The sequence below is a fragment of the Protopterus annectens genome, chromosome 2.part2 (assembly GCF_019279795.1).
Source record: "Protopterus annectens isolate FY-2018-M chromosome 2.part2, PAN1.0, whole genome shotgun sequence".
In the NCBI taxonomy this organism is placed as follows: Eukaryota; Metazoa; Chordata; order Ceratodontiformes; family Protopteridae; genus Protopterus; species Protopterus annectens.
This window is the reverse complement of record NC_056730.1, coordinates 1,135,017,873-1,135,045,687: the sequence shown is the minus strand read 5'-3', so window position 1 is coordinate 1,135,045,687 and position 27,815 is coordinate 1,135,017,873. Positions and strand designations below refer to the sequence as shown.

The window sequence follows — 27,815 nt, the reverse complement described above, 5'->3', positions numbered from 1 at the left end:
GAAGCAATTGAGACATACTGATAGGTTTTGTTTTTCCTTTTTTTTTGATGTAGTATGTCCGTGTTTCCTATGACACAAAGCCTGATCTCCTTCTACATTTGATGACCAAAGAGTGGCAACTTGAACTCCCCAAATTGCTCATTTCTGTTCATGGAGGCCTACAAAACTTTGAACTTCAGCCAAAACTCAAACAAGTATTTGGAAAGGGCCTAATTAAAGCTGCTATGACAACTGGAGCTTGGATATTTACTGGAGGAGTAAACACAGGTAAATAAGAATGCAAAAAGAATGTACAGTGACCTATTTTAAATGTAGCAGTTGAACAAATACATGCACTGTCACTATATTGACAATGGCAGCTGAAGTTTGTGTCCTTCAGGTCATGAAACTGATTCAGAAGTTGTGACCATGGGTGGAACTGGGGATACTTTATGTGAATAAAAAGTAAAGGGAATAGAAAGACATATAACAGGTACAGGAGGAAATGTATAAAGAGAAGAATCATACAAATAAACTGCCTCTCTAAAGTGTATTTTCACTTGAGATGCGCATCCTTCCATTTAAATATCTGAATCTACTCCCTCCTACAGCACAATGATCTGCTCTCACCAGATATCTTGTTTTACCTCTAGATCAGGCTAGGAACTGGATCTCTTCTGGCTAAGGAGCATAAAAGTATAGACTCTAGTAGGAGATAAGAACACATATTACTCATTTCAATGCCTGTAATATAAACTGTACAGCCTTCTTAGCATTTTCACGTTAACACACTCACACAAACTGACTAACGTTCATTAAGTTAGATTACTGAAGCTCAAATTGTATTTATTTATTTTATTTATTTATTTACTTATTGCCTATTGTTTATAAGGATGGCTTGACTGGGCACTCAGGCCCATTTTCAGTGGAGGCGCTGAGATAAAAAGTTTCATTAGAGTCAGAAAAATTACAAAAAATTTGCAGGATCAGTTTCTTAGCAGTAGACATGGGGTTTAAGAATCATCTAATGAGTAATGTGGTCAAGACAGAGGTTAATATAATTTGATTTCTCCAACAGTGTCATACAATAATAACATGGTGCATTTACACATACAGCAATTTACAAATTACATTTATATATGAGTGATGAAAAGCAGTGTACAGTTATTAGTATAGACAGGATTTATTTACATTTACACAATAAGGTAAGAGAGCTGGAGAGTTAGGAGTTGGTGATAGTCTAGAGATATGAGAGAGAGAAAGAGAAAAAGTTAGTCAGGGTGTGAACAAGAACAGAGCGAGGAGAAGTTTATGTGTTGTTTTAGGTTGTGCTTAAAGCTAGATGCACATCTGTTCTGTTTTAGTGGGATGGGCAGGGAGTTCCACTACCTAGTAACATAGGATGAGTATAGTGAGTCTCTAGCTGTATTATGGGATTTGGAAGTTATTAGTAGGCTCGGGTAGGGAGTAGTGCTTGAGAATATTTTGTAGAGAAGGGCATGTGTGTGGTTTGTGTATTATTTTGTCTGCAATTTAAAGCTGCGTGAATGTTAAGGCAATTAGGTAGTTTTAGCCAGTTGAAATTCTTTAATGTTAACAGAAAATACACCACTGGTATTCCGCCTGTTTCCCTGCTGGACAGGGACTTTGGGTGCTGACTTGTCTAAACATGGGCTAAACTCTTGGCTACGCTTATAAGGGCCTCAGAACCAATAGCCTAGTAACTTCCTATGATCCTATGTTAAGCAGTTGTGCATATGGTAGGATGCATTAGCTGCAAATCTGGCTGTTCTGTTAAAGAATGCATCTAATTTATTTAGTAGAGTGACTTGAATGTTGGTTAATATGGGTGATGCATAGAGAAGGGAGGAAAGACCATAATATGATGCTCAGGATTTTCTTGATGAGTCTGTGAGGTATGGTTTGTTTTGGTAGAGGAAGCCCAGTTTTTGTTGAGTTTTCTTGATGGCCTGGGTGATATGCAGGTCAAATTTTAGGTTATCATCCATTATGATGCCTAGTAGTTTAGTATTTGTTACAGTTTTTATGATGGTGTTCTTTGCTGAAGTAAAATTAAAAGGTGTACAGGTTGTTGAAAGATATCTGGATGTGAAAAGTATTATTATATTTTTTTGGCATTTAGGATTATCTGATGAGCCTTTAGCCATGATTCCATGAAAGTGAAGGAGTCTTGTGTCATTTGCTGAAGTAGTAGAAGGGTTGAAACTAAGCAAATAATGGTGGCATCATTGGCATATTGTACTAAGGTGGCAGGTTTGCTGGCTTTGTCCAGGCTGTTTGTGAAAATATTGAAAAGTACTGGGCCTAGAATTGACTCTTGTGGTACACCGGCAGGAAGAGGGAAGAAGCAGGATAGGCCCTGATTTCATTTTCAGGCCTACTGTCTGTTGGAGAGATAGCTACATAACCAATTACGAGCAGAATAAAACAGTGTTAGGGAAGAGAATTCATTATTTAGGAGTTGGTAAGATACTGTGTTAGATGCTTCTGACAGATTCAGGAACAGAGAACATATTAAGTTACCATTGTTTCTGTTGGTATTTATGGTTTCTGAGAAACTAAGCAGAGTTGCTGTTTTGCTGTGGTGTGGTGAAAATCATGCTGTGTGGGGAAGAGTAGTTTGTTGTTTATGAGATGGTTTAGGAGTTAGGAATGTATGTATCTTCATAAGATTTTGGACAGAGGGGAGAAAATTGCAGTGGGGTGGCAGTTGGAGAAGTCGGTAACTGATCCAGTTTTGTGAATTGGTGTAATATGTGATTTTTTGCCAGGCAGTGGGTATATAGTTTTCTGTGATAGATTTACTTATGAGTATTGAGATGGAGTATGCCAGGACATTGGCAGCTAACTTAGGGTACTGAAGTGGGAGTTTGTCAGCAGCTGGTGCTGTGGTTTTCAGTTTTTGAAGGCTGTTGTTGTGTCTTTCGGCTTTTCCCAGTTAGGGGGTTGCCACAGCGGAACTCTGGTCCGCTAATGATTGGCAGTAGATTTTTACATGCCGAGTTGCCAGCCCTGATGCGCAACCTTCAACGAAGGTATGCCCCTTCACGCATGTCTCCACAGAAGACGCTTTAGCTGAGAATCGAACAGGAAAGAAAAGAGGGGTATTGTGAGTATTGCTGGTTGAGATAGAGAGATGGGAAGGTGGATTAGTGTCTAGCAGAGAGAGGGCAGTTTGAATGAAGTATGTGTTGAATTGGGAGGGTATGGGGGGGTTGTGTTGTTTGTGGTATGAGATCGCGTCCTGGTTTGACCAGTGTATAGTAGGGTTTTTATGGTTGTGAAGAATTGCTTGGTATTGTGGTAATTGCTTTGAAGTGAGCGAAAGAATGCAGTTTTGTCTAGTTTGACATGTTGTTCACGTCGATTTCTAAGTTGTTTAAAAATTTGCCATTTTTGTTGCTTTCTGTCTTTATACCATGCCTTCAAGGCTTTATTTAGCATGAGCTGTTTGGTTTCTTTGCTGAGCTATGGAGTGGGGTTGATTTTGTTTTTTTTTTTTTTTTTTTTTGTTATGGGAGCTAACTCATTTAGTATGTTAAGGAATGTGTTATTCAAATGGGGTAACAGCATCTTCTAGTGGTAGTTTTTTTTAGTGTATTCCAGTTGTATTGGGAGAGGTAGTTTATAAAAATGTCTTTGTTAAAAGAGGAGAGTCTACTTACTTGTTTTAATACTGTATGTTTGGGGTGTGATTAGTTGTCTTGTGATAAATTTTGGGAGATCATCACTTAGGTTTTTTTAGGAGACAGCCAAAGATGCTTATATCTGAGGGTAAGGTGGTAAGGATCCAGTATGGTAGTGAGTTATTTATGTTTTATTTCCTAGGCAAAAAAAAAAGAAGGTTTACATTCACATACAAATCATTTTATGTCATAGAAGTGTGTACACTATAATCAAATGGCACCAGTGTTCCACAGGAAATTATTTAATAGCTACAGTAATCATAGACAGCATTTAAGTGATATATACTTATGCATATGAGTACTGACAAAAATTAATTGCAATTTAAGTGTTGCCTTTTCTAAATAGATCTACATTTTCAAAGATAAAGTGCAAGTAAAGGGTCTTCTTGAAAACAGCCAGATTGCTTTTGCGCTTGAACTTGGTAGGAAGCAAACTGCAGGTGTCACCAAAAATGATTCTAAATAACATATTACATCAAAATCCCTTTGTTGTTAAATATGAAAATATAAGATTCCCCTAAAGATGTATTGTTCATTGGGTCATAGGTTTAAAGGTAAGTACTAGGCTAGCTGCCCTTGCGGGCTATTTTAAGCCTAGCCAGTTTCACTTTTTGTGCTCAAAATAACTTATCCCATTTGGTTATAGACTGGCCTTACGCATACCATTTTCAATAATTATATATCACCCCTAATGAGAATAACTGTGATCATACCATAGATAATTTGAGGAAACCCATGCATGGGATAAAGCATTTGGGAGCTGTCTCTGCCCATTAGCAGCACAGGGGGGCAGTTCTGGGATACATCGTCTGTTACCCATCCATAGATCTAGGTTGCATTTGGATATGGAAATGGATGAACTTTGTTTTATGTGGATGGGGAGTCTGTCCCAGAGCAGCAGTATCCTCTGTGAGATATACCTGTCCCTCCAGTCTAATCTGTTAATGTTGCAGTAGAGGGTTAGATCCCTAGACCAAGTATTTCTTATGCCATTTGACCTACTGATGTTCAGTAAATCCATCAGTAATGGGCCAGAGGGTGCCATACCTGTCAACTCTTAGAGCAAGAAATCTGGACAAAGACACAAATAATGGGGGAGAAAGGCCCAAAAATATATAATTTTTTTTTTAATTTTGCTCATACAAACTTAGAAAGTTGATAGAACAGGTTTTGCTTTAGCATGAATTTTCTGAAGGATATGATGTCTGAAAATAAAATGTCTGCCATTATTTTCTGACTTTAGTCCTCAGTGATTTGGCAAAAAACTACAATTTCATGAGAAACAGACCAAATACACGAGTCAAAAATCTGGACATTCGGAGAAAATCTGGACAGTTGAGAGCTATGCATGTATGCCAGACACCAGTTTTCTCTTAGCAGCCTGTAAGATACCAAATATAGTGACAGGGCATTGAGTCAGTCCATGTAGGACATGTTGTTTAGGGCTTGTTCTGAATGATGTTTATGTCTGGGATTCAAATACGCCAGCAGGTTTTCCAGAAAAGTTTACTTTGTATCAGTCTGACAAAACATCATAACTAAAAAGAAGTTTTCTTTAGTTTCACTAAGTAGTCTGTTATGTGTATAAAGCTGTATGAAGTAATAGTGGTACTATCCCATTTTTGTTTCAAGTACTTGGCTTCTACTGCAGGACCTCTGTCAAGGCTTTTATGAGCATTAGATAAAGAGGGTGATGATACAGAGATGAGAGTGACTGAAGCTAAGCTGCTAGTGAGCGTGTTAAGGCTTAAGATGTCAGAGTGTGCTACACATAGTGACATGTACCACCAGGTGATATGCCCAGTCTTTATTTTATTCACAAGACTGTGATCCTTTGGTGTTCAATGCAGTTTACATATGTGGAAGGAGTACTTCCAAGATCCAAATCCACCCAACTGGACATCCCAACAAGGAGAGCTCTTCATGTTTTCCTTGGAATGTAAATAGTCAAGTTGCAAAAGGTTTATTTCAAATGAATGAAATGTTGTAATTGCTAATTAAAAGCAACAAAAATAATAGTACTCTGGATCTACTACATCCAAATGACAGACAGACAAACAGAATTAAAGAAATACATTTCATTGTAAATTATGCAGTAATGATTCTTTAGTATTTCCAAATGCGCACACTGATTGGATGCCTCAGTCACCAAGCCCATTGTAAATCGTGACCTGAATATGTCTTGGGGTACTCAACCACTAAAGTAAAACAAGATGCTTAAAAGGCTTGCAGTACAGGAGACAATTTGAGGAGCACAGCCAAACTTCCAAATTGTCCCAAATGACTGTCTAGTTAAGTGACTTTCTCAGCTTTATACAATAGACAAGTGTAGGTTGAAGAAATCAAACATTATGCTACAGAAGAACACTCAATGTATTTCATAGAGGGAAGAACAAAATATGAGAAAAATCAGGGCTGTTGTGTAAAACACTGGACACATTGACAGGTATGTTTATGCTAGCGGTATGATTAATTGTGCTACCAGTAAGCATACTTCTGAACTGTCCAGACTTCTATGAAACATCCATGATTCTCCTTATATTTTTCTCTGTTCCTCATTATTTATTTATTGATTGATTGATGTTTGTTTACCCGAAAGTCCACTCAGTCAGGAACCCATTTTCAGTGGAGGCCCAGGGAGAAAAGCTCCAGTTACAGATCAAAAATTTTGCAACAAAATAATATTTACAATTATAAAACAGTGTACAAAACTTTTGTACAATTTCCTAGTGATTAGTAATACACAGAGTACAAAGTTTTATACAATCTGGTTGGATGTTAGTAGTACATGTACACTATTTTTAGTAGCATCCATTGTATGGCAGGAAAAAAAGACAATAGATACATTCCTAATAAATCATTTAATCACTTCAGTAAATGGGAATTTTAGGATTTAGTTGAATAAAATATCAGAAATAAATGCCACCTCCTATCTGTAAACCAAATCCACAATTTATTGTTAGCACTTTTGTTCGCTCACAATGAAGAAATCTCTTGAGATAAATAATAAATTGTGGCATTTTAGGATTTAGGCTAATAATTATAAAGACATGACAGTGAATGACATACCTTAGCTGATGTAGAAAAGTCAACAAATTATTACTTGAAATTGAAAAGAGTCATACTGGTCAGCAAACTCTTAGAATTTGTTTATGGTGGTCTATAGTTCTGCGTACAAGGACAGATCTGATTGTTAAGAAAATGGCTTTTTAGGGTGAATTTGAAGGTTTTTATGCAATCAAGTTGTGTAACAGAGGGGGGTAGGTCATTCCATAATTTTGCTATGGAGTGGGAGTACAAGCTTTGTCCAGCTCTCTTATTGGGTTTGGATACGCTTAAAAGCTTCTTATTAGTTGACCAAAGATTCTGAGTGGGGATGTAGGATTGTAGGATAAAATGAAGTGAAGGACAGTTTTCTGTATATTAGTTTATGAACAAGAAGAGTTAGTTAGGTGTAATGAAGGTAGTGGGGGAATTCAAACCATTTCAATTCCTTTATGGCCTGGCAGTGATATGTGCAGTTTGGTAGGCCAGAGGCAAAGTTTGCAATTTTATAATAGCATCATTGGAGTTTGTTGCTTAGAGATATGTGAAGGTTGATAAAGATGTGAGAACCATAGAGGACGGAAGGGAATAGGAGGGTATTTGCCACTTTTATTTTTTCGTGGATTTATCAATGTAGGGTTTATGTCTCTAGAGTTTGCCTAGTTTAAAATGTGTTTTTTTATTGTGTAAGAATTTGCTACAGATATTTGATTTTCTGGTAAATCACTAAGGATTTGTGTCAGTCACTAAAACCAGAGATTAGAATTTCGCATGCACACACACACACACACACACACACACACACACACAAACTGTGGTGGATAAGCTCTTTTCTCCATTCCCTGTCTTGTACTGCACTAATGTATTGTGCAAGCACGGAGATGTAATTCCTGCACAGTATATCAGTAAAGAGGAGAAAAGATGGAAAAAGAATAAAGTGCCATTATACAATTACATTATATAAGAAAGATAAACAATTCCTTTCTTATATAATATCATTGTATAATAGCAATAGTCCACTCCTGTGTGTGGTTATCACCAGTGCTGTGTTAATTACTTATAAAAGTAATAAGTTACTATTACAGGTTACTTTTCAGTGAAAGTAATATATTACTATTACTTATTACTTTTCTAAAAAAAGTAATATTACTAGTTACTAACTAAAGTAACTAGTAATAGTAATATATTATTTTTACGTAAGTATAGTCTATTAATTATAATAGTGAGATTTACTCACACAAGTAAGCACATGCATACAAGTGTATTATTAATGTTGTATGCACAATGTTACAATGATGATGAATAGCAATTAACAGTTAAAATACTTAGGTCTCTGGTTCAGTTCTCGTCTGGGTTGCTTTCTGTACAGAGTCTGCATGTCCTCCCTGTTGCTTGTCTTGTGTATTCAAATAAGACGAGGCCTGGATGATTGTGCATTACACACAAACACATCATGATGGATGATTGGAACATAAAACTTAAATGAACTAGCTAAATGACTGACTGCTACACACATACATTCTTTCACTCTGGCTGCTTACATAAAATGGCACTCTGCTTGCACATGCTCAGTACTATCGATGAGCTATAATGGCTTTAAAGGTACAACAAGCACACTATGATCTACATCTTCCCACTTCAATAATTCTTTTCATGCAAATGAAAAATGACAATAATTTTGTCATGCAAATGAAAACTAATAATCAGAAACTCATGCAAATTTTATCAACACACAAGCAATAACAATCATGTCTAGGTTGCCGTGTATCTAGGATTAGGTCTTGAGATATGACCTGACCTCGTTATATAATAATCAGTACTGGGTTTAGCAACAGGGCCAGTTACTGGGGAATGGTCTTCATGAGAAACATCAGGGGCACTTTGAGGAACAGGAACAAAAAATTAATTGTTCTCTGGAACAGGAACATTCAATAGCATACGCTGAGAATTAGAGTCTCAGTTACAGGCAAGATGTAATACTGGCTCAGATACCAGCAATAAATGTTTAAAATTCCATCTGAATTTCATTCCTTGTGACTCAATGATGTACCATCTCTGTTCCTCACATAGGTGTTTCACAAGTGCTACTCGATCAAAACTTTTTGCTGTCTGCATCCTCACTATGTCTCCTTTTAATGGTTTGAGAGGTTTGCTGTTTTGTCATAAAGGAATTTCTGTGACAAATGCTTTTTCATGAGTTGAACTTTTACTGCTTTGTTGTTTTTAGCACTTGGAATCAGCAAATTCTTACTGACTGGTAGAGTAGTTCTGGTTTGTCTCGACATCAATCTCTGAGCAGATGAACCAAGTAAATTGTCTCGAGGAATGTTTCTGAGACTAAGCAAATTGAGAATATCAGTTTTGTCTCTTTTGGATTTTTCCAACAACTGTTTCACACTTTGAACTGCATGTTTAGCCAAGCCATTAGATTGTGGACACTCAGGACTACTAGTAATGTGAACAAAGTCCCATGTCTCAGTAAATCTTTTAAACTGCTGACTTGTAAACTGTGCACCATTGTTAGAAATGACTTTGTGTGGACTATCATGGACAGAAAAATGTCTCTTCAATTTCATAATGACAGTACTGGAAGTTAGGTTAGGAAGTAGGTCAATCTCAAACCAATTTGAATAAGAGCCTACTAATACCAAATAATGCTGACCATTTCATTCAAAAATATCTCTGGCTACTGTCGACCAAGGTAGTTCAGGAATTTGGTTCAGCTGAAGTGTTTTTTTTTTGTTGGCGTGTTTTAGTACTATTGCAGATTGAACAAGCTGAGATTTCCTTCTCAATATCTTTTGACATAGATGGCCAAAATATTAGTCCTCTCCCCCTTCTTTTGGTAGAATCAGTTCCCAGGTGACCTCAGTGCAAGATTTTAATATACTCATGTTGCAAGGATTTTGGAATTACCACTTTTGGACCTTTCATGATGGTACCATCTTCCATCAAAATCTCATCTCTATAAGGAAAATACTGCTGCATTTCTATTGGTAAACAAGATTGTTTTGCTGGCCTTCCATGACTGATTAAATGGTTAAGCTTCTGGAGAACTGGATCAGAAGCTGTTTGATTTCTAGGCTCACCAAGATGTGTGGAAGAAAAATTGCTCACATAACTTCAAAATCAGCTTTCTCACTGTTATGCTAGTCAGTGGTTTGTCTGAGTGATCTGGATACAGTATCAGCAGGATAAAGAAGTTTGCCTTTTGTGTAAACCATATTGAAATTGTACTTTTGCAATTTTAACATCATGCATTGCAATCTAGCTGGAGCTGTGTGCATTTAGTTTTCTCAAAATAGTAACCAGAGGTTGGTGATCAGTTTCAATCTGGATAGATCAGCCATAAATATAATCACTGAACTTCAAACATGCAAACACTATTGCCAATGACTCTTTTTTTCAATTTGTGCATACTGCATCTCAATTTGAGTTAGAGTTTTGGACACATAGGCTACTGGTATACCCTCTTGAAGAATTACTGCACCAAGACCATATTTTGAAGTATCACAGGAAAAGAGTTACAGGTTTGTGAACATCATAATATCCTAAAGTCAGTGGACTGGCAATTTCCTGTTTCAGGACAGCAAATGCTCTTGGTGGTGTTCCATCCAGGACCAAGTTACAGTTTTGCATGTCAGCTCTCATAGCAGTGCTGAAAGCTCACTTAAATCAGGAATTAACTTGCCTAAATAGTTGATCATGCCAAGAAAACATTGTAAAGATGTGGCATTGTTTGGGGCTGGCATCTCAGGAATTGCAGCTTGCTTGGACTGATCTGGTCGTAAGCCTGGACTGGTAAACAAATGACCCACATAAGTAACTTCTTTTAGCCTTAATTTGCATTTCTGAAAATTCAGTTTAAGATTCACTTCACAAGCCTTCACAAGCATGATCTAGAACTTTCCTGAAGTTTCTATCATGTTCAACTTCACCATTGCCTTCTACAAGAATATTATCTATTGTAACAGCACATGGATATCCAGAAAAAGTTTTCTGCATCACATGTTGGAAGACTTCACTGGCAAAATTTATGCCAAATGGCATTCTCAAAAATCTGTACCTTCCTAATGATGTACTGAAAGTGGTTAGCAAGGAAGATTTTGATTAAGTAAAATTTGCCAAAATTAACTTTTTTGCATCTAAGACAGAAAAAAAACAGTGGCATTTGGCATGAGAGCAGCAACTTCTTCAAATGTACATATTGGACGATAAAGTTGTTTCAGTGCATTGTTCAAATCTCTTGGATCAATACATATTCGAATGTCATCTGAGCTTTTCTTATGAGCTACTACAAAGAGGATACCCATTGAGTTTTATTCTTCTACTGGACAAATTACCCCTAAATGCACCATTGTGTCTAGCTCTGTTTTTACTTTGCCTTCAACAATTGCTACTGGAACCTTCCGTGCTGGTCTGACAACTTGGCTTACCTCGTGGTCTAACTTCATGAAGTATACAGCTGGAAGTTGCCAAGCTCGTCTTTGAAAATAGCATATTCAGAAAAATATTCTGTGTGAAACCTCCATTGTTGTTGATGCTTACATGGTGGACTTCCTTATTAAATGAAATCAGTCCCATTTTCAAACTATCTTTGAGGTCTAAAAATGACTGCACTTGTCTTTTGACTACATAAAACTCCAAGTCATGGCTGTTCCCAGCAGAATAGCATGAAAGCATGAAAGCATGACTGAGCCTTCAGTTTGAATCTCTTCACCACCATCAGCAACAAGCTTCGCACACTTTGCCAAATAAAGTTTTTCACCTGCTTTTGCCTTAATAAACATTTCTGCTCATATAACATTCATTTTGAACTAGTATCAACTTTGAGCTCTATAGGTCTCTCATTAATCAGTACAGTACAAAATACTTCGCTCTTTGCCAACAAATCTACTGCATTAACCTATTCCTCAAGCACAGAGACTACATCAACATAAAACATAGGGTCACAGCTTTTTACTTGATCAACTTACTTCTTGGAATGCTCTCTCTTAATAAAAGCCTGTTTAGATTTACAAAGCTTACTGAAATTATTCCACTTTTTAATATCTGTTGCATTGCTGATCATAAGCTAAGCACTTTTCTCATTTAGGTTCATAACTGCCTCCATAATTATGACAGATGATTATGACGTTTACTATGGGTTTTGATAAATTACCCCTCAGTTTTGCTGTGCGTGCCTGGGTTTTATTAAAGCAGCCCTAGGTTTCATTGTGGGAGCCACAACTTTGGCCTATATCACTTAACCTCGTGCTGCATGCTCTCAACATTCGCACTGAAAGATGCTGCAAGCATGCTTTTCTCATTTGTAAGCATGTTCGTGTGCTTTTCTGTAAGCTCATATATCTGACAAATCTCTATGGCTTTACTTAAAGTTAAATCACTGTCTCGCAGCAAAATATTTCTCACTGGATCATTATTAACACCATACACAATCCTGTCTTTTATCAGTTCATCTCTCAGATTACCAAATCTGCATGTTTTTGCCTTGTTTCTCAAGTTAGTTATATATGCTGCAAAAGTTTCACCAGGCTTTTGATCTCTTGAGTAAAATACGTGCCTTTCCATTGTAATATTCATTTGAGGGTTGCACATTTTTCAGAATTTATGTTTTCAGTACTCAGAGTCTTCCTGCGTTTCAGCCTGTACCACAATATGGCGGTCTTCCCCCTCCTCTGCATAAACAGCAGATGCATACACAAATTAATGTTCTCTCTCAATGGATTCTGAACCAGCTAATTTGAGCGGAATAAATGCTTTTGTACATGCGTCTTTATCAGAAAAAGCAGCCTGTATGAAAATGTTATATTCTTGCTCAAACATTCTCCAGTTTTTAACAATATTATTATCAAACACAAGTGGGCTAGGTCTGTGAAATCCCTCTGCCATACCAAATAAGTGTCAAACACACACCAAATACTTGTAATTATATTCAACTGCACAACAGACTCTTTGAAATAACTGTACTCTTTGAAAAGACCGAACTGTAATACTGCATACACTTCCAACACTTGGCACACTTTAGGCACTTTGAATAGCTTTAGTTAATGGGAAAAAGAGGTACATTGTAAAAAATATAGTTGTTTTCTCTTTTTCAAACATTTTATATGATTCGGATATTGTTTCAAATGTTTCTGTAATTATTTCAAGTACTTTTATCAATATATCATAATTTCAAACATTTTGTTTATTCAGTAATCCATTTTGAAAGTTTTGAATGGTTTGCTTTATATTATTTGAGGGAAAGATCTTTTAAAAGAGTTTAAGTACCTGGAAATATTTTCTGACCTGTTTATGAGTCGTTTGTGAGTCATTTGAGCCACTCCTGTATATTCCTCCATTTCTGTCTGTGCGTCTAATGGTTTTAAGAAGTTTTGACTTTGGATCCCATTCTGAGACCGTGTCACTCATCTTGTGCATTCAAATAAAACAATGAGGCTTGGGTGTTCATTTAAGATGTTTATTACACACAAACACATTCGGATGGATGACTAAAACATAAAACTTAAATGAACAAGCTAACTGACTGACGGCTATACACATACATGCTTTCACTCCAGCTGCTTACACAAAATGGCACTCTGCTTGTACGTGCTCAGTACTTATATGCACATGCCCACGAACTACAGTGGCTTTAAAGGTACAACACATACACTACCAACTCGACAACGTAAAACTCTACTGCCACTTGTTCTGCAGACAAGATCCACTGTGGTGATGGAAGAAGACTAGACTTTATAGCTAGAAAGTCACAAATAATAATTAAACTAAACCAGCCAGCAGCACAAGACCTCTAAAAACCTATCACATTTTGTCTATTTTCAACAACTAAAAATCAAAACCAAAAAGAATTTTAAATAGAACATAACAAAAAATTGTCAAGACAAAAATTAGTTCATCATAGATCCACCTAAAGAGTCCTGCTTGGTGCAGTGGGTTGGGGCGTTGGGTGTTAAACCCATGAGTGATGAGTGTGATTCCGATTGATGGTGGTATGGAGAACCAGTGCCTTTTATTATACAGCAAGGTAAGGATATGATCTCTAGCAGGCTAGAATTGTTCCAGTGTTAGGTGGCATTTTGGTGGGTGAGAGTCCCACAGTACCAGGGCAGGGCCGGAGTCTGGTCATCATTAGCTTTCACCTCCTTGCAGTGCTAAACAAATAATAGTAAATTTTGCTCCAGACTACTTCTAATCTATTATGAATGCTGTCTGCTATGAGTTGTGCCAACATTATGTTGTAATTTGTATCCATATTGCCACCTCAAAGTCTCTATTACCTGCTAACATCCGATTACTATCCATACTACATAGGGCCCCCTGTAGTTTTCCATGACTTGTTAGTGGGTGATATCGCCCATGTTGAAAACCACTGGTTTAAGCAAAAGTAAATGAAAAGTAATGCATATTTAAGTTGCTAGTTACTAAAACAATAATATATTACTATTACTAGTTACTATTTTGAAAAAGTAACTAGTTATATTACTAGTTACTAGAAATTGTAATATATTACAGTAATATATAACATATTGTAATATATTACTCCCATCACTGAGTGTCACAGGACTGACTTGTGGTTGGCTTTGTTTGATCAGTTGAGCTTCACCCTCATGATCAAACCACACCAACCATAGATAAATCCTGTGATACCCTCACCCATTGCTAAAATAATGTTGGTATCCGATGACAATTTTTTTTATTCTGTATTAATATCATTTGGCTGTAGACTAATCATTAGCATTGTTATAAAACACTAGTTTTTGGCAGGTTCTTCTCTTAAAATAGTGATACTTGTACAAAATGCAATTGTTCACTACTTGAAAATGAACCTGCTAAAATAGCTCATAATCTGCTTCTTACTGAATTCATTTATAGATTGTGGGAGCTCTTTGGTTTTGGAAAGTGTCGCTGTATGAAGTAAGTACATCAGTAGGGCTATTTCACCTTTCTTCTGAGGAACACTGTTGTACCTACACTGTTACGAGTGTCAGTATCTCAGCAGGCATCTTTGACACTGGGAAGATCAGATCATACCTCTTAACCTCGTAGTGTAATAAATCTGGACATAGCCCAAAATAATGGGGAAACAAAGGCCCCCAAAAAGGGACAGACTTTAAATATTGTTCTAATAAATTTAGAAATTTGCTAGAATAACAGAATTTATGTTAGCATGCTTTTTCTGAAGGATGCCAAGTCTGAAAATCAAATGTATGTTATCATTTAGTGACTTCAGTCCTCAGTAATTTGCCTGAAAATGACAGATTTTATGGCGAACAGACCAAAATATGAGGCAAAAATCAGGACATTCTGTGAAAATCTGGACATTTGAGAGGTATGTCAGAGGGCTGTGGGTTTTACTCCAAAAGGTTCTTGGATTGAATTCATGACATTTTGCCTTCAGCTGAGACACTAAACCTGAGATTCATTTGCTTGAATTGGTGTTAGCCCAGGTGATTGTAACCAATCCCTCAATATTTATCAGAAAGAGTTGGGGTGGTATATTAAAATAATTTCCAAAAAGTACATCCCTTTAATCACTTCACCTATATATTAAGCAACAGTTTAACATAAAAGTCGAACAAAAAGGAAATGTCACCACCTCTTTAAATTAGCTGTTAATCCTTTTATACATTTTCTCACATGCTAGCATTCCCATTCTTTGCAAAGAGCAATTTTGTTTATTATATTTTAATTGAAAAAATAGAAAAAAACCTAAAAAGTAAGTACAATACTGAAATGTATTCAACTGCTACCCAGCATCTCGAAAGTTCACATCACAAAAAAAAAATAACCCATATAAATACATAGCATTCCAGCCTGTATATATACCCTTATACTACAACAATTTCATGGTAACCATTTGAAATGTTGGGACCAATTACAACAAGTTCCAAAACATGCAGACTGAATGGCTGAAAAGTATACTTACATATACTAAGTCTGAGATGGTCATTTCTCTCTTCCGCAAGGTATGGCAATCTTGGAGTTGGTATATATATAAGTTCATGGGGGGGTGGAGGCTTATCTCCTTACTGAAAAGAAGTTCAAAGGAGAAGAGAAATCTTTGAGTTTTGTTCTTTTCCTGAGTTTTCAGTCTTTTTTTAGCTTGTTGGCACTCTGCATTTTGAGTGCTTGCTTCTCAACAGGGATCCTGGTTTCATCCCTCCACTTAGTATACAATAAACTCATGTCTTTCTTTTTGTAATCTCAATGAAATACATATACTTTTTCATAAGAAAGATGGTTTGAAACAGTACAAGTACTATAATATCCATGTAATTCATGGAGTATGCTGATTATGCACCATAACTGAAAAAAAAAAAAGATATTAAAAAAAATAAACAAACATAAAAAAGATTATTTGTATGCAGCTTTCTGACACCAGTAAGGTGATTGTGAATGGATCTCACACTGCAGAACACACAGAAGCCACCTCACAACAGGGCCAAAAGTATTTTAACAGCTTTAAAAGATAAAATATGCTTCACGCTAACATTTACACAAACATAAAAAAGGTGTGGCAAAGTGAAGTTTCTAACAGTTTTTAAAGCTGTTTGATCAAAGGTACATTTCACTTTTGCCTACATTCATCCCTGACAGTCCTGAGTGTGTTACAGCTTTCAAAGGTTTCTGGTGAATTCCATGATTTCATTTCTAAAACACGTTAACAAACTAGAAATGATCAGTGACTTAGTCTTAATGCTGTGCATTATTCCACATCTGCATTTATCTCTTATAAACCATTTATAGCACTCTGACTGGTTAAGTTGTGCCCAAATGATTCAATTCCCTCACGTTTTAGCAAAAAAGTTGCCATATTTATTCTATTTTCATATAGCCTTTCAGACATATGTTTATTTTTCATATTAGTTTTCACAAGAATCTTGTTAAAGGACATTCTCCAAAAGTCTTAATATGAATACCACCTTGCCTGGCTCATTAGCACAAAATATACCTGACCTAGGAAACCAGGATTTCATTAGTTGCCTTGGTACTGGAGGAGCTAGGCAGGGTGGGGGATGAATGAATATCCATCTCCCAATCACCTCTCCTGGGGAGGTGAGGGGTGCATGCACTCTGCTGCACATGTGGTGTCATTTCCATGGTGGAGACTGGGGAAACCACCACTTGTTTTTCAAGGAGAGAGGCAGGACTGCCTCAAAGTAAAAGTTTCTTTTAGAAGTGAGGGGACTCCCTTCACTAAAGCCCACTCAGTGTCCCCTTTTCTGGTGATAGGGCAGCAAAAAGCAGAATCACCCCTCCCCAATGGCTAGCTGAATGATGCCCCATCCTGGCTGACCCTTCTCATCATACCATGGTGATGAGGAATGAAAGGACCAATTGGCAAGGGGGGGGGGTGCTGATCAACATACAGTATGAGGAATAAAAGACAAAGCAAACTTGTCTCTCCGCTGAAAATAAATGATGTCTAGAGAGACTATTCTAGTCAGCAGAAGTAAATAAAAATAAAAATAAAACTGATACCGATAATGATCCCATTTACATTGAATTAAGATCATTATACTTATGATAGTGATGTCTGACTTTTTTGTAATCGGTATACTTGTTTTTAAGTAAATTCCACAAATCCCTTTTGCAAAAAATGTTCTAAGTTAGTTTAGTCTGTGTTCATATTTCATGAGATTCTTTGTCATTAGAGCCTGAAAAAAGTTCAGAACATATTATTTTTAGACATTTGCATAGTAGAACGACCTTCATTGTTAACTGAATGGAAAGATTCTGACGGAGTCCAGTCAGTAAGATTAAGCTACTCAGGAACAACCGCCATCAGAAAGCACACAGTATTGCACGTTTGCTTTGCTTGCTTGCATCAGATGAGAAAGTGGAGAGTCACAGAAATAAGCTTAAAGTATATGGTGAAGGCTGTATAAAATATCTCAAGTACATGATCTGGATTCATGTTCTGGTCACAAAAAATGTATCAAAACAAAATTATTCCAGTCTGCTTTAAAAACTGGGCTTGTCAAATTGCAATATTGACTACTAGTTAATGCCAGCTGGTAGTTGTAAGATGTTAAAAAGATGTATGATGCAATATTGACATGGTTGTCATGATATACTGATATACTTTGTGTGGGGAGGGAAGCTGTAGTGTCGCTTGGTAAACCTATTTGAAATTTTTGACTTCACTTCTGAGTGGAAGACAAGATTTGCAGAAATTCTACCAACAGTAACACAGACAGCTATAGACTGAAGGGTGTTATTCTGAAATATAGCATTATTAGATATATCCTAAGACATTGCAAACTTAGAAGGTAAAAAAAAAAGCAGAAGTCAATGTTTTTGATGTAGATGTTGAATTTCATGTTATAGCTTTATAAGCACTGATCAACCATTGAAAATTATCATTTAATTTCTAGTAAAAATGCTTTGTTAAACCTGAGTTCTGTCATTTTGTGAAGCTGCTTTGAGAAGCAGTTTTAAGTATAAACTTTATATTTTCATGGTATTGATAATTTCTAGCTTAATAAATGATCAGGCCCTTTTTGATGTTAATACACCAGGGCTTTGACCCTTCTGGTTAGGTATTTTCTCTTGCAGTTTTTAAGTAAAATGCGCTGTGAGGAGAGATAGCGGCAGAGTTTGATGGATAGAGAAGGAGATTTTTTATTAGTTTTTGAAGGATTGGGCACTGGATACTGTACAGAAGTATAAAGGAAATACTACACTTGCAGGAATACCCTCTAGTTAGATGAATGTAGAGCTGACCAAGTCCAGCCACAATAGTAAATGATTTCTAACCATTCACTGAGATGTGTTCCCTGATTCTACGCTTTCCTAATTGGAGTACACATCAGATTTCATTAAGTAGATATGCAGATTATCCTACAGGAGGAGCTCAGATGTTCAAAAATTGCATAATTTTATCATGTCTATGTAAAATTCTAGCCTCTTTCTTTTTTATTCTTGCCTCTGTAGGCACTGTTGATTGTATGCTGAGTTTTGAGCCGCCAAATGCTAAGTACATTGGAATATATTTTGTTTTTGAATGTCTTCTCTTTGTACACCTGTTTCTGGAACATTTTTTGACTGAATACAGAGAATGAAAATTGATTTTCAATCAGATTTTACATCAGAGGTCTGTAGCAGGGCTAAAGCCTCTCTGAACTGCTTCACAGTGGGTGGCAAGATCATGGTCTTTAGCAGAGGCTGCTTTGACACTAACATCAGCACCAGCACTGGAGGTGGGAATAGCTATAGTATGAGCCTATGCAAGACATCCTGGGAAACTGATGCAAACAAAGAGTGAGGCTATGTATGCTGGCCAAGATGATGTTGGACAAAGACGCCAGGTTTGAAATCAGTAGCACAGGTAGTGACCACATCTTAATTGAGGGAACACACATCAGGCAAACTGCCACTGACTGCTGCAGTGCTGACACAGACACCACAGTAGTCATCATGAACATAGGCACCGAGACTGAGGGCGATGCTGAGAGACAGAGCTATATCCCTGGGACTCCCACCAAAAGCTGTGGTATTGGTGAAGAACTAGTGAAAACAATTGCCCTAGCCTCCATGATTTCATCTGATGGAACACTGGCACCTCCACAACTTTGAAAGAACAGCAGCTGAAAACATCTGGCCAAAAGATGTGGATTTGTGTCAATTGCTAACTTACCTTTATTAAGATATTATGGCAAACAACACAGAGGAATACTGCTTAGGGGAAACAGACAATGATGAAGCAGATGCTTCATAAGAATCTACAGCAAACAGACAGTGTCTCAGTAGATAAAGCTTAATCTGACCCTTTCTTTTTCTGAATGTCAGCTTGGTGAACTCTGCAAAAACAGAGCAGTTCTGTACATTGTGCTGTAGCTTCAAACAGTGCATGCATGTGCTATGCCTATACTAATGGGAAGCTTCTGCTCGCTGACACAATGGTGGAACAACTTGTCTAGCACAGCAAAGAGTAAAGGGCAAAAGCCAAAGAGAGCGAACGACAGGCTTAACTCAAGGGAAAGAGGCCTACCTATCTAGAAATAACTTTTTTCCTTCTTCTGTTTGAATGATTGAGTACCAAAAATATTGGTTGGGATTAATAATCATTAACAGAGGAAGGATTCTAAAGTAAAAAAAATCAGAATGTGATACCAGATAGGACAGAAAAGGATACCAGAGGTAGGAAACAACTAGGAGAAATAACCACAAATGGTTTAGTCATGATTTTTAGTTGAAAAACCCATAAATGAACAAAAGGTGTCAAACCATTTTCCTTGATCAAACAGACAGCAAGGCAAGGAAGAGATGGAAGAAGCTAGCTGTGTAACAGGATGGCAGCTGGTGTTGGAACACCTGTGAAAGATTTACCTGCCCAATGCTTCTATTGCCTGATAGCTTTAGTCCTGTGTTTTACACATGATGCCAGCCTTAGCAACTGCAGGGCCAAATTTGTGCCACTTTGCAATCTGCTGAGCTGACTCCCCTCAACTCTAATCGAGGAGCAAAAAAGTCTTCTATCGAAAGCTGTAGAACTGGTTTGCTAGAATTTATGACACACATTTGCTGTATGCAGCTCTTGTATCTCATGTGTCCTAATATTCAAAATGCAATGAACACTGTTGTCCTAGATCATTGGCTTTTATTGATCATGCAAAGGCTTATATATGTCAATCAAAGCTTGTCGTACCCTAGTCAGTACTGCAGTACTGGTTACACCAAGCAGTGGAAGAAGATGCCAGCCAGGAAATGTATGCATGTATATACTGCAAAAAAAAAAAAAGTATATGTAAGTATATATATATATATATATATATATATATATATATATATTAGAAAACAAATACCCAGTAAGACGCCAAAGTCCAACTTAAGCAGGTAGCACAAATGAAGAAAAACGAAGCAAAGTTGGACACTGCGGACAGCTTAAAAAATCTTCTTTATTCTTAAAATCACAAGATAAGCGCTTTCGGGATGACCCTTCTTCAGATAAATAAAATGAATGAGATGGTTCACTTATATACATATAAAAGCCAATCACATTCAGAAATAGCAAGCACATTCAGTGAAAGACACGCCTATTTTTCAAAATAGGCTTAATTGGTATGTAATCATTTAAACCTGGCTTCCTGTTTGCCATTAAGCTAGCAATCCATTTTGTTTCTACAGTTTCTGTTTGAAGCACAATATCGCCCCCCCTAGTGCTGGGTTTAACATTTACAATAACCCTAAATTTAAATGTATGTGTGGGATACAAAATCACATGTCTACATAACGCATTTCTTTCATCTTTATTCCTAATACTGGAAAGATGCTGAAGAATCCTTACTTTGAACATGCTATTCGTCTTACCCACATAAAACCTTGGCATTGACAGCATTCTGCTAAATATACTATGTTGGTTGTACGGCAGGTTGCTCTTCCTTTAAAGTGAAACACTTTTTGGGTAATGGGATGTATAAAAACAGTATCTTTATTTATGTAGGGACAAGCTTTACATAATCCACAATTACTCGTTCCTGTTGAGTATGGTAAAGCATAAGACACATTTGGCACGGAAGGTTCCTTGCATAGTAGATCCTTTAAGTTTTATTCCTTCTATACCTAAAAGTGGGCTGAGGTCCCACTATGCCCCCCAGTGTACTATCACTGGTCAAGATGTTCCAGTTCTTCCTCACTATATTGCAGATATCACTAGTATTACTGCTATAGTTTAACATGACCTGCGGGACTTTGCATAAAGCTTCATTGCTCTTTTTGACCTCACCCCTTTCAAAAGCTCTTGAAATCCAGGGCTTATAATCCGTGAATCGCTTGGATCTACCTCTTTCCACAGTTTCATTTACCAAATTCTGCTTGTAGCCCCTATCATTAAAGTTCTCCTTAAGTCTAGTCGTCTCCTCTTCAAAATCTGATTCTAGAAGACATAACCTAGAGACCCTGCTCACCTGCCCCTGTACTATGTTGCGATATGTATATCTAGGGTGCATGCTGTCAAATGCCAAGAGTGAGTTCTTCCAGCAATCTTTCTTATGTAGCTTGGATCTAAAGCCTTTTGTATCCTGTTGTACACATACATCTAAGAAATCTATGGAACTGCGTGACATGTTGATGGAAAACCTAAAAAACTTCGTAGTGGAGTGTAAGTGGTTAATAAACTCATCTAGTTCTTCCTCTGTCCCATCCCACAAAAGAAAAATGTCATCTACAAAACGTAGATATAACTGTAGTTGACGTCTCCATTCCTCATTGTTGATGACATGTGTTCTTTCCCATTGAGAGAGAACCAAATTTGCATATGTATTTGCGCAGGGGGTCCCCATGGCGACCCCCTGCACTTGTCTATATATGCCATTACCTCCCAGAAAAACATTATTCTCCAAAACAATGCTTAATAGTGATGTAATGAGTGATGACTTATCATCACTAACTCCTAGGTCACCCAGGAGCAATTGTACACTATCAATACCAAACTTGTTGTCAATCACAGTGAATAGACTTTGAATATCCATAGTGACCATCAGTAAATTCTTACTATAGGATTTATTCAATTGACCTAGTAGCCTTAAAAAATGTGCTGTGTCTTTCAACACATTATCCATTTGATCTAGATAGGGTTTTAAAGTGTGTTCCACCCATATCGACACATTCTCCGTAACCCATCCCCTCCCAGATACTATCGGTCTAAGGGGTGGGTTTTGGATAGATTTATGTATCTTCGGTAGTGCTTTAAAGATCGGAATAACTGGTTTCTCTATTTTGAGGAACTGATAAGTTTCCTCAGAAATTTTCATTTCAAACAATAGAGCATTTAATTGAATATTCACCCTATCTACAATACTTTTTACAGTTAGGGGATTTATGAGTAGATACGTGTTACTATCTTGTAATAGCTCATTCAATTTGTTGTTATACCATGTCGTGTCCATAAGGACAATGGCACCCCCCTTATCCGCATTTTTTATCACAATGTCCCTGTTGGCAATGAGACTATTCAGTGCTATCCTTTGTTCAGCAGATAAGTTGTGATATTTCTTAAAGTCTGCTTCCTTGTAGTAATCTATCATATCTTTCTCACATGCACTAACGAACAAATTCAAACTTGATGTTAATTGCGGGACAAAACCACTTGGTTTTCTAAGGGAATAATCCTTCTCATTACTGTTACCATACATTAACTTCAGTGACACATTCCTGCAGTATAACATAATATCTATCAACATTTCATCATAACAACCATTTTGCTCGGAATAAAGGTTAATCCCTTATTCAACACCTCTAATTCTCTAGAGTTTAAAACATAAGATGATAAGTTAGTAACAATACCCATATCATTATCAGCAGTCAGTCCCAAATTTTTCTTCTCTTGTCGGTCCCCCTGTCCTCGCTTACTGACCGCTTCCAGGGACCTTTCTTTTTGACCGGTGCTGGTAACAGTCCCAAAAAATTATTACTATTGTGGCTCGCTCCTTGTATCTTGGGGCGTGCCCCCAAGGAATTGCCATCTGAATTAGAGTTCACTACGACAATTTGTTGTGAAGAGCAGGTACCTACATCATGATTTAAACTGGTACCTGAGTTTGTCACATCAGTCGTGACACTGGCAGGACCCTCCTGCACTCGAATAGATTCCGTGTCCGTTTGTTCATCAGCCAAGTCAGCCGTTGGTTCTTCTTCCCTTGATTCATGTGTTGTTATATTGGCTGTCACAAAACGCGTTCCGATACCACTCTCCTTCTCCTTCTGAAACGGCGTGGGAAACGTGTTACATTCAGATGCTATGTTCGTCATCATCGTCATCGCATCACTCCTGCCTCCCCTCCTGGTTGAATCTGCCAATCACCTAGCAGTATTCACCATCGATCTATTTTCATTGGCCCTGGGCCATACGAAGATGTTCCCATTAGTGAAGTCCAGGAAATCTCTTTGTAATTTACCCGTTTTCTGTTTTTTCAATTTATCGTCATTCTCAGTAAAGGTAACATATAGTGCTTCCATGCGTTCACTATATGGCCCATCGCTAAACTCAGCTTCAAGCTTATGTTGCAATTCAGTCACTTCTTTTTTTAAATTATCCAACTCCGGAGAAAAGAACTCATTCAGCAAGGACATGTACTTAAAACTAGTCTCAATGTTGATAGTTTGCCATTTGGCCAAAAGTTCCGGGTAGCGGTCACCTTGTGCTGGCATACAAAGTATCCGCATACCCCTCGGAACAATGCCATATTGGATACAAGCCTCTAAATGATATTCCTGCCATTCAAGAGCTTTTGAAAGGGGTGAGGTCAAAAAGAGCAATGAAGCTTTATGCAAAGTCCCGCAGGTCATGTTAAACTATAGCAGTAATACTAGTGATATCTGCAATATAGTGAGGAAGAACTGGAACATCTTTTAAATTAAATCACTGTCTCTCTCCCCTATTTAGATCCTAGTTAGCCCCCCAAGCTAACTGCTCACCGCGTGGCACCTAGACTACCTACGCTGATCTTACGGACTCCCTCCAAGTGCGAATGCACCTACCAACTACTATAAATTAACTGATAATAGATGTAAAACACCCAAAGAGTTTTAGGGTAAATAACAATTCTTGAGCCACACTTCCTAGTCAGGACGTGCTCCGTTGGCGGGAATCAGACAGTACCTCACATAAAATCAGCCTCTGTAAATTTATTCCCAAACAGTAAATCCAGGGAAAAAGGCAAGCATTTACTTTTAAAAATTGACTACTGCACCTAAAACCAGATACCTTTAGGACCCTGCTGAGTTCTTGTGGTGTAATCCCCGCTCCGCTTCGCTCGGGCTCGCTCCGCTCCCCACCCTGCCCCCTTATTCCACCCGCCCCCACTACCTCTACTTTTATTAGGTCATCTAGCCCATCCCATATTCCATTCCACCAACCACAACTGTCTCCCACTTTGTCACTTTCCCCTCCCACATTTCTGACTCTCTATACTATTAAACATATTTCTTCTTGTCCTATCACTATATCATGGCCAAAAATACATACTCTAGCATCCCCTTTATAGTACCACTCCTTCTTATTCCTTATCTTTTAACTAAATACGAAACTCACACACTCTCAGGTATTCCCCTCCCCAAAAGACAAACCTCCTCTCATTCAAACTATCCCTCCAATCTTATCTCTCCCTCACTTTACTCTACCAATACCCTAGGCTCAAAGATAGTCCATCCCACCCTCTACCACCCCAAGAAAACCACAACTAAAACCAATCTAAAATTACTATTTAAGCTCCAAAGACTACTAGACCACCTGAAAGTTTGTATCACTAAAGATGGCGATATCCACCCCAACCCAGGCCCTAGCACCACCCGAAGCTCTATACCCTCTAACTACGCGGAAGTTCTGCTGGCTCTCTCCTTATATTTCACCTCAATATAAGAAGCATTAATAACAAAGTTCACAACTTACATGCGTTGCTAGCTACCCACTCCCTGACATTATGTGCCTATCGGAAACATGGCTTAAACCAAGCACCAAGGATGAAGAAATTATCCCACCGGGTATAATATTCTTAGGGCTGACCGGTTAACTAAAAGGGTGGGGAACAGCTGTTATATTTAAAAATTCACTGAACGTCATAAGGAATCCACTCCAACCCCTAAGGTCTCCAACCTAGAACTGATTGCCCTAAAACTATGCTTAAACAGTCAAAAAAGCATTAACCTTGTAGTAATCTATATACCACCAGGAAAGAACTTAGAAAACCTAGAGCAAACCCTCAGCTGGTTAGCCACTAATTTCCCTCAAGAAACCATAATACTAGGAGACTTCAACATTGACTGGTCCCTCTACTCCAAACACATAAATCCCCACCCTATCAACCTATATGGGTTCTCCCAAAATATTCTATCTCCCACTAGAATAGGAAACACTCAACAAAAGAGAGTATTATTGACTGGATTCTTACCAACAAGGGTAAAAACAACTATACCACTGGGACCCTTTCCAACGACCTTAGTGACCACCTTATTACTTATATCAGAAAACTCAAATGCCCACCTACTAACCTCCCCCCAACCAGACTAATTAGAAACAACAAGAAATTTGTCCCTAACCAATTTCTTGCAGAACTCAAATCTTGTAATTGGTCCATCCTAAAAACTTTATCGCTAGAAGAGAGCGTCTCTTATTTTAACGACACTTTCCTTAAGATACTTGACTCCCACGCCCCAAAGCGACTTATCAGAACCAAGATGCAATTGCACCTTGGTTAACAGGAGACACCAAAACTAAAATTAAACTTTGGGACCAAGCCTGGAACAAATGGAGAGTTACCAAATCTCCCCTAGATCGCATTAAGTTTCAACAGCTTAGAAACTCAACTAAAACTGCCATTACTACAGATAAAAAACACTATTTCTGTCACCTCCAGGATAAACGTCAGCATAACCCAAAGAAATTTTGGGCTGGATTCAATAATCTCCTCCATCCTGGCAAATCCACCACTCCCACCCCTGAGAAACTCATTGGGAAACATCCAGAAGTAATAGCCAACACCTTTAACTCTTTTTTACCGAGACTATTCAATCACTAGCCAGTCAACTTTCCTCTACCCCCCCACCAGCAACCCTAACTAATGACCAAGACCACCCCTCCTTTAACTTACAGCCAATATCCACCTCCTATATACGTACCCTTCTGAAAAAGCTCAAACCAACCACCCTGGCGGCGGACCAACTCCCAGCAGACTACTTACAAATCGCATCAGATGCCATAGCATACCCCATATCAATCTTGATTACAGAACCATAGCTGAAGCTACCATTCCCTCTATTTGGAAAATTTCCTATATCATCCCTCTTCACAAAGGCGGGACCTCTACAGACACATCTAACTACAGACCCATTGCTATACTGTCTCCACTAGCCAAAATTATGGAACGGTGTGTTCATAAACAGCTCATAAACTACCTCACCCTAAATAGTCTATTGTCCCACACCCAGCATGGTTTTCGCCCCATCATAGCACAACCACTGCCCTTCTCTCTTCGTGGACTCACTCAACAGCAACCGTAACAACAAATTAATATCCTCCGCTCTCTTTCTTGACTTGTCAAAAGCCTTCGATATGGTCAATCACCAACTCCTGCTCCACACCTTGAAAACACTAAGTCTTAGTAACCTCGCTATCAGCTGGTTCAATGCTTACCTCACTGGTAGAAAACAAGCCGTCCAATGGCAAAACAAGCTATCCGATCTACTCCCAAATAACATTGGTGTTCCCCAAGGCTCTATACTTGGTCCCCTTCTCTTCTCTGTCTTTATAAATGATCTTCACTCAGTCATCCCTAGAACCTCTTGTATTCAATATGCAGATGACTCCACCCTGATCTGCTCAGACATCTCCCTCACCAAACTCCAAGTTTCAACCCAGCAGTGCTTTACTATAGTTGAAAAATGGTTCTCAGATTTAAAACTCTTACTAAATCCTACTAAAACCAAGTTACTGCTATTTTTCCCTCTGCATCCATCGGCCAAGGTAAAGAACCTCCAAACGCCAACAACCCTACTTTCCACGTGATCTCTACCAATGGAACCATCATAGAGCCTGTCTCCCACACCAAACTACTTGGTGTGACCATCGACCATAAGCTCAAATTTGACATACACATCAGCTTAACCATTAACTCTGTCAATAAGAAACTAGGCTCCATGTACAGAATAAATAACTTCCTAACCCCACACACCAAACTAACTATAGCTCGCACCCATCTCCTTTCAACCCTCCTTTATGCCTCCCCAATATTTTCATTCCTCAACAAGACTGAGCTAAATAAACTTTCTACAGCTTATAACCATATAGCCAGATTCATAACAGGGACGCCTTATCGAACCCACCACTGCCTAAATCTAAAGGCACTTGAATGGTTAGAACTGCCCAATATTCTCAAAATCAACCAACTCACTGAGGCATTTAAGATAATTAACCAACCAGACAACACCCTCACTTAATAAAATACTTACCCCCTACTCCAACCTAACCTGCCTCAGATCTTCTAAAACTGTCCGGGTACAAACCGTCAAATCTAATAACTCTGGAGGTGATGCTCTCTACACCAACTCCATTGGTAGGCTTTGGAACTCCCTCCCAACCAG

At 38.0% G+C, this 27,815-nt stretch overlaps 1 protein-coding gene across 7 annotated transcripts in view; it reads left to right on the top strand.

Moving 5' to 3' along the window:
• The window catches only part of TRPM3 (transient receptor potential cation channel subfamily M member 3), a 2,946,644-nt gene that overhangs the window by 1,167,622 nt on the left and 1,751,207 nt on the right, over window positions 1–27,815 (top strand). For 6 of the 7 annotated variants that reach the window (XM_044064372.1, XM_044064373.1, XM_044064374.1 and 3 more), the window contains exon 4: window positions 54–267. In XM_044064372.1, the coding sequence (XP_043920307.1) occupies window positions 54–267 (214 nt within the window). Of the gene's footprint in view, window positions 1–52; window positions 268–27,815 lie in introns of all 7 variants that reach the window. The other variant, XM_044064376.1, reaches the window with a different exon arrangement.